The following is an 11,142-nucleotide window of genomic DNA, read 5'->3' on the forward strand; positions in this document are numbered from 1 at the left end:
ATATTCATGCCTTTAGCCTTGAAGATTTTGAAACACATCACAACATCCTAAATATCTACCTGTGGGTTGTCCTTGGCGGTCTTCATCAGCTTCCTCCAGATTCTCTCCATGGTCTGGTATCTCTTGCTTTCCACAGGCAGCTGTCTGTTAATGTCCTCCGAGGAGAAGATGGGCTCCAGATACAGCCACGATCTCTGACACTGGATCCACTCATCCAGAACGTCCTGGGTTGTCTTCAGCTTGTTCTCCCAGCTGCTGATGCGGTCCTCGAACGGTTTCTTGTAGGGTGAGAATGACATGGACTGGGTCATCACGATGTGGTCGTCCAGTAACTGAGAGGTCTCCTCGGAGGTCCGGATCATGTAGGTACCTGTGTCCTTGTACGGCTTGATCTCAAGCTTAATGTTCTCCCACTCCTTCTCCATCTTGTCCAGGGCCTGCTCTATAGAGTACTCCTTCCCGGCGACTTCAGCTACTTTGGTGATGGTAGCCATGTGGTCCTGTAACTTCATCTCCAGACATTTACTGAAGGTCAGGTTAGCCTTGGGTCTCACAGGGAATCCAATGTCATTAGACAACTGTAGTCAAAAATATACAAAATAATGTAAACACATAATGACCATTTGACAATCAGTGTGGTAAAATTGTTCTGAATGCCATCTCTTTTAAATGCAAATAGTTTGTGAGGAACTGAAGCAAAACAGCATTAGGAAAATTACCAATAAAGGTAAAAAAAAATCAATTTAATTCAATGGCTGCCAGGCACCAAATTCACATTTATACTACAGTCTATCTATAAGTGACAGCTATGCCAGAAGCCAGCTACAGATAAATAATCTTGTACCTGATCCCAATGTCTGCTTCTCATTCCCGGGTTCCTCAATCCCTGAATCAGAGGAATGTAGGGCTTAAAGTCCTCAATAAGGCCCTTAATCTCCGAGGCCACCAACTGGACATCTACAAACAATGGTCATATTATTATAATCATGTCACACTCTTTAGAACTAATTTACAGAGAGAGATGATAGAGGCAAATAAATGTTATCATCACTTACCTGAATACATTACATTTTATTTTACCTGTTGTTTCAGTGAGACTGTGAGTACTTACTGGGCATCTCCTGGAAGAATCGTACGGACTTGTGCATCGTTTTGAACGCGTCGTTGACGTTTTTCTCCACCTCTTCAGCGTTGATTGCGTTCAGCGGATCATTCATCCAACTCTCGTGCCAACGTAACCAATCAGAAACCGTCAGCCACAAGTTACGGAACGGCTCAAATTCCTTAACAAGTTTGGACAGCTTTTCGTACTATAATGACAAATGCAAAGCTGCAACTATCACATCTACATAAAATACAGTGTGCTCTGTAAAAACAATAAACAAACTACATCATGCAAACTAAGGGGAGGTAATTTACAGGGAGACATTCTTCTAAATTCTCACAAAATACAGTCATCATTGATAAACATAACATAAAGCTGATGTTCAATACTCATTCATTCCGTTATGTCCAATAATAAATCAAATTTTAAAATATTTATTTAGAGAATGCATGCAGGAAAGCTATGTATATTTTTTTTCATTTACAAGGATGATGACATTCACTTAATCACTTCTCAATAAATAAAAATGACTGTATCTTGTAACAATTTTCAAAACAAGGATTTCTAAATGTTGTTTACTTAAAATGAATTAAAATCAAACAAAGTAAGACATGTATACATGTGCTCAATATCAAAACAAGTGCTCATGCTTCATCTTCACTGGTAATAATCTTACGGTCTTAAAACAAGCTTTAGGAATACATGTAATAAATGCTTAATCTACATTAATAAAGGCAGGAGTCTATAACTTTTGTGTATCTAACAAAGGACTATCACAGCCATTTAATTCATTGATAATTTAAAACTAAACATGCTAAAGCCAAAGAAAATATCAACATACTGCATTAAAACACAAGACATTTCATCAGCAACAAGGGTTAAAAGTGGTTCAAAAATGACTGAGGGTGTTGTGTTATATATTTCATCAAAATATATAAACTAAAATTGACACTATCAGTACATTGTACCTAGAAATGTTAAATGTATGTATTCTAGGTCATTACTAAGTTAGTATATAATTTATTACAATGATGAGAAATTAAATAAATCAATTATAAAAATTGCCGAGTTTTACTCCCACTTTTTTCATATTAAAAGTAAATGACCAAAAAAAATGAACAAGTTTGTAAAGGAAAGTGATTAAAACAGAGTTGTGGCCAATTTATATTCTGAAGTTTTTCTTGATTGTCCAATTTTGAGTGTACAAGAATTTAGATTTAATAAATACCATTTTTTTTTCTTGTTTACTATAAGGAATTGCCCCACATAACTAAAAATCTACTATTGTCTCAATTTTTGAGAGAAATATTTTAAGTTGCTCTACCAAACTAAATGTTAAGGGGAATTATGAGTCTAGACCTTAACAACTCTTCCCACCAACCAAATAAACCCCTCTCTCCATGTTTACAAGTTTTTAAGTCCCTTAATTAAGATACATTTGATACTTCTAAGTCCCTACCCTCAATAAATCCCATTATGATTTTGCATCCTATCCTAATGATACCAAAAAATAGAGAGGGTTGTGTTTATGTTTAATAATTAATGTTACGAAAAACTAAATTAAATACAACTACATTATAAGGCTACCCCTAAAGATAAAAAAATAAATTATTATTAAGTATAAGGGATTAAAATAAGCCACAAAAAGCCACATCTGCCATGACAGTAGACAAAACCAGGCACCCTTGGAAAGGAATCTGAGATCGGACGGGGTCCCCTGAAAATTAAGACCTGACACCGGATTATAGGCACATCATCAAGTCCCGACAGAGGCGGGGGTACTTACATTAGTGACAGGCATACCAAACAGCCTCTCTCTATTATTGTAGGTCTGGGCCAGGCCCTGGGCCTCCTTTAGCTGTTTGTTGACCCTCCTGACTTCGTTGGCGATCTCGTGGGCCTTACTGATGTCTGTGTATGCCGCCATACCCGCTACCACCATCTACAACAGATCGTCACATTACACAGGTCCGTCCAATACAGATAGATATTTCTTTAAAGTCAGACGAGATGTTCCTCAATATCTGTTTTGTATATCTTCAAAATTTTTATTACATTCTGATGTCAAAACCAGTTTCTAAACGTCTTTAAAAAATCCAAACACTAGAAAATATTATATTGGAAAATTATTTTTTTCCCAAAAGGATTATATAAGAAAAACTACCCTCTTGCACAAATGCCTGGTAAGGTACCTCAATTTTTTGTGAGAAAACATGTTTAAGTAACAATACTTCAATGACAAAATCTTGGAAAAATTTATAAATTATTAAGGAACATCTGTCCTTAATTCTTTACAAACCCCCCAGTACACTGGATTTGAATGTTGTTATTGCCCCTAACCTGTAGTGTGTCCAGTCGGTCATTGAAGTTGGCCTGGTCAGATCCCTGCAGCTTACGGAATCGCTCCTCATCCTGATCCAGCTGCTCATAGGTCTGCTCCATCTGGCGCTCGATCTTGTGGGGCCAGCCAATCGCTGTCCATCTATAAACAGAAAACGTTCACTGATAAAATAGACATTATACATGACTTTGTATATATTTCTCGGCAATCTGTGTAATTAAATCTATATCTATCAGTTTATCATCAGACTAATATCTGAGGTTGTAATAAAAGTCTTACTTGGCATTGAAGTCGTCTGTAGACAAGTTGTAGTAGAACTCTTCTATGAGCTCATAATCATCCATGGCTTTGTCAATTTTCTCCTGCGTAGGAAAAATAAAATCAGAATTATATTTTACAGATTTCATATGAAGTACATATAGTAAGATCAGAGGTAGGACTATAAAACACAGTTTTCTTTTTAACAACACTGATATTTGACTACTACCAACAGGATTCTATAAATAGCCTTAAAGTGGCCTGTACCTGATGTTCCTGGAGCCTCTCGGGAATCCCCTTCATCCACTCCCTCATGTCAGATAACTCCTCCACACAGTTTGGTTTGTTGTACAGCTTACGATTGATCTCCTTAAACTCCTCACAGGCCTGTTATAAAAAAAAAACAGAACATATAATTATACCAGGGAAATATACTCACAACAAGAGAGGAACAACTGATCTCCTCACAAGCTGTCATTAAATCAGAACGTTCTAATACAACTTAAACGTTTTCACCAAACAGAAAGAAGTCAATGAAAAACCACATAAAAAAAGTTTAAATCACAGCGAAGAACTACCTTGCCTCCAGAGTTTCTAAAGTAGAAGCTCTAACACAGAGTAACTAAGACACTTACATCGTCAGCTTGATAGCGGAGTTTCTATTCTATTAGTTCTAACACAGAGTAACTAAGACACTTACATCGTCAGCTTGATAGCGGAGTTTCTATTCTATTAGTTCTAACACAGAGTAACTAATACACTTGCATCGTCGGCTTGACCCCCGAGTTTTCTGGCCAGCAGTTCTAACAAAGAGTAACTAAGACACTTACATCGTCGGCTTGAGCGCGGAGTTTTCTGGCCAGCAGTTCTAACATAGCATTGCTGAGGTTCTTCCTTTTTTTGGACAGAGTTTGTCGGACGGACTCGGTGTTGACCCAGAATGGACCGATGACCAGGTTACTGGGGATCGTGGCCTCAATAATGTCCTTCTCCTTAAGGTGCATTTCCACTTCCTGTTTAACCTCCACCGCGGTGGTGCCTTCCTTCTTCTCATAGTCACTGATAAAATAAAAGTATTACTAGGATACATTTATCAAAGTCATTGATTAAATCACAGCAATAACCTAAAAAATTAAGATTCATTGTCAAAGCAAAGGATGTTGCACTGTCGAAAAAAGGTTATTAAAAACCTATTAAAAACTTTTAATTAACATCAGATTCTAATAAAAATTGCAGATAAGTACATTCTGATGTAAACAAACCTATGTTCCACTGAATACTTCTCTAGTTTAATTTTTTCAAAAGAGGCTAAAATATCAGACATTCTGTACTTATGACCACATTAACATTGTAATTAACAAGGACCTGTCCTTAGGCTATGTATTTGTTGACTTACGCTATGTATTTGTTGACTTAAGTTATGTATTTGTTGTAGGGCTGCCACGGTTCAGACATTTTTCGGTCTCTCGAAAATAAACTCGGTTTTCCTCGGTTTTCATTTTGAGAATTTAAATAAAACATCTTTATATATATCAAAGGATAATAAGGATTAAGGACATTTTGAAAGTACTATTTTGGACACAAATTTCTATCCATTTTATTCAACAGAACAAGTTGTTAAATGTAACAAAAAATAACAAAGTAATAAACTTCTTGTTTAAAATAAAATAAAATAAATATAGTTATTGACTAGAGTTATCACCAAATCACAAGTGTGGGAATACTTCACGTTTTTGAAAGTAGGGGACGTGGTTGACTAAACAATTACTTGTGATTTGGTTTTCCTTCCACATGTGTATGCCATGTTTACATGTATTCGATGTTACCTGTATTTTCATTGGTTAAAGAACCCTTCATTGAAATAAACAACCAATCACAACGCGTGTTGCAAACAAATTAGTATTATAGATAAAAAACCGAACCGAATGCCATTTCGGAGCGGTTAACCGAGTTTTCGGTTAACCGTGACAGCCCTAATTTGTTGACTTGTGCTGTGTATTTGTTGACTTACGCTATGTATTTGTTGATGTCCAGGTTCATCAGCTCTAGATGTCTCTCGTACTCCCTGGCGTATGCCTTCATTGGGATCAGGGCCTGGTTAATGGCCTCCTTCTCAACGGGGCTCCCACCGACTCCAAAAGGGGGGTCCCAGACCAGAAAATATCCTCCAATATGTACTACAAGTATAGCAATCTAAACATCTACAAAGACTGAAATACATGTTATGTACTAATGTTCATTTGTCAAAATACATTGAATTCAGGAATACTGACTTGAACCATTAACACAATCACTCTACAGGATTCCCCAAGTTTTAAAATTACTAATTCACAGAGCTACAAATTCACCTCTTGTATTAAGATATCTCTATTAATCTTCCTTAAAACAACCCGTCCCTGAGCTGTGATCTTACCTTCTCCAGCTGGGGTACGTTCTGGGTGGAGCCGATAGCCTTATCAAACAGCCCCACTAACATGGTCTCAAAACTGTTAAGGTTCGTGCTGTAGTGGGCCCCCTGATTGTCAAGCATCAGGTCCACCAGGAACAGGGCGTTCCTCTTGGGTCTGAAGAAAAAGGTACAAGTTTATAAACTTCCTTAATATGTAAGACATAAATAATTGATCAAAGAGATTAAATGTCAACGCAATCCAAAGAACCAAAACATGCATCCATTTTCTGAATTTTGCAGAAGTGAAAACCTCAGAAAATTTTAAGTCACTAATTTGTTCATGCTAACTTACTGTGGAACTTACTGTTTTTGATACTACCAATAAGATATGTCTTACCAGTACTATCATTTATTCGGCCTATATGAGCGGGTTCTACTACAGACATTACTTACTTATAGGTACTGTTTATGAGATCGTCTCCCCACTTAAAGTCCTCCTGAAGCTTCAGTGTAGAGTGGCTAGCGTCCAGGATCATCTGAGTGAAGTTGACGAGAGAGTCCTGAATCAGGTAGCGCATAGAATCCTGGCAAAGAAAATCATTCATTAGAATCTATATTCCAGCTAGGTGGACTTGAGTAAAATTTCAATTTCTTTCCAAAGAAGTTTACCAGAAAGAACCAGATAAACTACTGTAGTGTGTAATACAAAGCGTTATTTACCTGCATGATGAATTTGACCATTTCCATGAGCTTTTTGAGTTTGGAAATCTCATACACCTGGAAATTTTTCTCGTGGATGTTGAACCAGCCCTTGCCAACGTCTCGGAGGGAGGTCCTGATAGCGTTCCTCAGCGTGCTGATCCAGCTGTCCTTCAGGAACAGTGAAACCTGCAACAAAACTACAGCTTGTATTTACTATAAATTGTTGGTCAATAATTATACTTTGTACAAAAAAATAATTTTATGATTCACATTTTCATCCATATTTTTAAAAAATCTTCATGAGAGAGTCTACCTCTTCATCTTCTTAAAATTCATTATTTAAAATATAAGAGAAATACCATTCACTAAACAAGTTTAATGCTCTTAATTTTACTGTAATGAGTGGTTCCTGAACGCAGTATTTTATGGTTCTTTATAACTGTACCTGTGAGGTGGCCTGTGCCTGTAAACTGTTTTTTTATGATAATGTTTTTATTACTGTACCTGTGAAGTAGCCTGAGCCTGGGTCTGCTCAAACTCCTCCAACCTCATGGGTTTGGTGGTGGGGATGTGGAACAGTGACATGACCACCACCTTGTTACACTCCGTCCTGACCATCCCAATCGCCGAGATACTCTCCTCGCGGGTCAACAGCGAGTTAAACGTGAAGTCGTCGTACTGACTGTCAAACGGGTACTCAGGGATGTCAACGATACAACCTGTCAAAGGAAGGAATCATTATAATACATAGAATTCCAATAAAAAAATTGTCAATATTTTAATCAAATTCTTAAAGAGCACTTAAAAAGAGTGAGGATGATAATACAGTGTGTAAGGCAGTGTAATTCCTCAGAATAACGAGTTACCTACCCTTCTCAGCGACCACATTCTCTGGTTCTCCTGGTTGTGTAACGAATCCGAATGTAAACGGATCAGACTCCACCGTCTTGTCAAAAATAATCCTGTTCATGGAGCGACAAAAATCAATGTTGACCTCCTTCTCCAGAACCTGAAGGTAATCGTCCAGTCTGCAACAAAAACAACAACAATATAACATCATTCTGTAAGCTTCGTTACTCTTAATACAGGTATAAATACACCTGGCTGGTTTATAATAAGGATAACTGGCAGTTACTTACTGTTTATCTGCCTTGAGGCCCCGGACATCCCTGGAGGCCTCTATCATCCTTTTCAGCGAGGCCTGGTCAAGTTCACCCACTCCCTCCATTGGCATACAGTCCACATACAGGTTGTAACGAATCAATGCCTCAGACTCTTTTCTCAATTTGAAGGCATCCACCACTCTCCTGGTGAAAACTCTTGGATCCTCTCCTTTGAACATCAGCCTCACTCGAGGAATCCAGTACTGGCCTGGGAGCTCAGGACGGGAACCTTTAATGTTTAGTAATGATTCTTGATTTTTTTGTAATTTTGAAAAATATATTGTAAATACACTGTATATAATTTTTCAGGTAAGTTTACTTTTAATATTTTGTTTGTACATGATGCAAATAAGAAAAAAATTTAAATCATTCAGAATGCTTCAAGAAATAGCAATGTTTGGTAAGGAAGATTTAGAATATTGAGTGATGTCCTCACCATCGGGCTGTACTCCTCCATTAATGACGGGCTTCCCTGACCCGTCCACCACACGACCTTGACTGTTGACCTTCTGTACCAGGTAACACTTGTCCTCATCATTGTAGTCCAGAACTCCAACCTCGTACCAGTCGTACACAATCTTAGGGTCGGTTGGGTCCACTGTCAATAACAGCAAAATCTATCTTATTTCATTCAGTAAAATCAAAGTTTGCATGTCTCAAGAAATTCCAGCCCTAATTTTCACAAGTTGACAAAGTCATTTTGTGAAGCTTCTTATACACCGAGATAGTAATGTTATCAAAAAGAGCAATGATGAAGAGAATATGTAGGTGAGACACTCATTAAACCTCCTGCTGTATGTCAGCCATACTTACACTCTTTGTCCGAGTCCTTGCTGGGCAGCAGAGCTTGCCCGGGGACTGGTTTCCGGTGGCCGTTATCGTGCCCTTTGTGGATCCACTCCAAGGGTGTCCTGATGTCGTACTCCTCATCATCAAACAGGTAGAGGGGGAGGTAGGGAGGGAAGGGGGCGGGGTCGTTAGGGTCCACATTTAACTTGACAGGAAACTGACTCTCTTTGGGCATTAACTGGTCCGTCCTGATACCCTCGGACTTCAACAGGGACTTCAAGTCCAACGTATCATACAATCGTCTCCTCCTACAGAACAAATAGCATTTATAATTTGTTTTTTTAAATTCATGATCAGACTATTGCTACCTTCATATGAAATCGTCTCATACTTCCACATAATTTTACAATCTAAATCCACAAGCAGAATCTGACCTCTCGGTTTCTATCTTTCTGGGACACTCTCCTGGCTTTGTATAGTATGGAAGCTGTACTTTGGGTTCTGATGCTAGAATGGGGAAATCCTGAAGATGTGCGATACAGATGATTAATTATATGTTACAGTATAAAACAAAGCAATTTCTCCTCATAACTTGTGTTGAAATATTGATAACAGACATAATGAAGAAAGCCTTACTGATATAGCTGTGATTTCTGTGCTGGGACCATAAACATGGCCCTTCAGGGTCTCTAATACATCTGTCTTCTCCTCAAATGCTGTCACTGTGGAGTAAACATATATGTAGGAGACGAAAAGTTAATTCATTGTTATTTTTCTTTTGCTAGGAATAAAAGAATTAATAAAATGCATTGTATAAAATAATGATTTAATCAATGAACTTATTGGAAAAGTTACGTAACTTGCAACAATGTGCATTATGTTTATTGATTAAGTCTAAATTTAAACTGTATAATCATTTTGAATGCAAATCAGATTAGACATTTTGTGTTGAACCTTTTGGTGTGTGTTTTTCTTTGGCAACATTCCATAATGTGTCGTGATCTGTCAGGGGGCCTTCTAAAGCATCCTGGAAAAATTCCAAACAAACATCAGTGTACGACGAGACTCAGATTTTAATGATCAACTTAATTTATGCCAATATCATTAAAGTAATTTATCTCAAGTAAATTCAATACAGATTAAAACTATGATATTAAGCACTGATCGAATCATTTAAGTTTTTTTTAAGTATGATCATAACTGTACTGATTTGTGCAAACAAATTGATTTTTTTAAAACAAACAATCTTTCAAAATGGCAGTTTTAAAAAGAATTTAACTAGAAATTTTTTATCTTTTGGGTACTCCTTTAGTCCTTATGTAACTGTATGGGACAGTCATTTCGGTCAGTTTTTTTTTTTTACTTACTGTAACATTTGCCTCTCTGTCCCTATGGTATCTGAGTATTTTTGTTTTACTTACTGTAACATTTGCCTCTGTCCCTATGATATCAGAGTAGAACCCACGCTGTTTGATCTCGGGGTACTTTTGGCCGTCCGCTGTGGTCTTACTGGGGGTGTCTACCCGAGTTCTGTTGGCAGAAAAGGGTTTCCCACCGTGGGAACTTCTGCTCATTCTTGACGCCATGTAAACCTTTACAAATGTTTAGAATCCACGATGAAGATTTTATTACATTAATGCTATTTTCACGAAAAAGTTCCTTAAAAAAATTAGGGGCCTACTACTTTTCTAGCGCTAGGCGTATAACATTATCATTCCAAAGAGAATTGAATTCCTAGCAAAAGAAAAATAACAATGAATTAACTTTTCGTCTCCTACATATATGTTTACTCCACAGTGACAGCATTTGAGGAGAAGACAGATGTATCGTTCATGATGAAGTTGCCGTTACCAAGCATGATCGACTTATTCCACCACTACGTCGATCACGACATACTCACCAAGAAGCCTACCAATTACCATCTTGTAAAAGTGACTTTAGAAAATTCTCGTTCTTCCCTATACCACCAGAGATTGTCATGGCAAAAACACTTGAGACCTTTAGGTCTCAGGTGACCACCTATATGCCATGAATCATAATTAATATTTTAACCTTTTAACCTTTTAAATTTTTATGATTTTGGAACTCCATGCGCACCACACATGCCATAATAATCAACTAGTTGATTGTGGGCAGTACATGGCAGAAGCAGAAGCAGAAGAAAATGACGTTCGGGCACCGATCGCTAGGCCTATATACGAGGCGATATATAGAATTTCAATATTTCAAGACTTAAACACATTATTCGACTAAATCTTGATAAGGCATGTTGTTAATCATTAAAAAGCACTTACCTTCAGTTTACTGATTCATTTGTAGACTGTAAAATTAAAGCAAACGACCCAAAATATTTTCGTAGTTTACATTCAATATGGCGGCGTTTCCTTAGCAATTA

The 11,142-nt window shown here is 37.4% G+C and overlaps 1 protein-coding gene across 1 annotated transcript in view; it reads right to left on the bottom strand.

Annotated features, from left to right (window-relative positions):
* LOC134229057 (dynein axonemal heavy chain 1-like) overlaps window positions 1-11,125 on the bottom strand; it is a 33,595-nt gene extending 22,470 nt beyond the window's left edge. Inside the window, 23 exon segments of the mRNA XM_062710759.1 lie at window positions 60-578; window positions 845-957; window positions 1,112-1,310; window positions 2,892-3,047; window positions 3,446-3,587; window positions 3,726-3,808; window positions 3,972-4,091; window positions 4,535-4,763; window positions 5,716-5,824; window positions 5,827-5,881; window positions 6,118-6,268; window positions 6,547-6,677; window positions 6,814-6,981; window positions 7,300-7,514; window positions 7,666-7,823; window positions 7,935-8,187; window positions 8,395-8,556; window positions 8,772-9,055; window positions 9,182-9,270; window positions 9,384-9,469; window positions 9,702-9,774; window positions 10,169-10,339; window positions 11,042-11,125. Of these exon segments, the coding sequence (XP_062566743.1) occupies window positions 60-578; window positions 845-957; window positions 1,112-1,310; window positions 2,892-3,047; window positions 3,446-3,587; window positions 3,726-3,808; window positions 3,972-4,091; window positions 4,535-4,763; window positions 5,716-5,824; window positions 5,827-5,881; window positions 6,118-6,268; window positions 6,547-6,677; window positions 6,814-6,981; window positions 7,300-7,514; window positions 7,666-7,823; window positions 7,935-8,187; window positions 8,395-8,556; window positions 8,772-9,055; window positions 9,182-9,270; window positions 9,384-9,469; window positions 9,702-9,774; window positions 10,169-10,333 (3,660 nt within the window). The 5' untranslated portion in view covers window positions 10,334-10,339; window positions 11,042-11,125.
* Between the last annotated feature and the right edge of the window lie 17 nt (window positions 11,126-11,142).

Source organism: Saccostrea cucullata, unplaced genomic scaffold, assembly GCF_032062105.1.
Source record: "Saccostrea cucullata isolate Sc308-1 unplaced genomic scaffold, CSIRO_AGI_Scuc_v1 ctg1369, whole genome shotgun sequence".
NCBI classification, from domain to species: domain Eukaryota; kingdom Metazoa; phylum Mollusca; class Bivalvia; order Ostreida; family Ostreidae; genus Saccostrea; species Saccostrea cuccullata.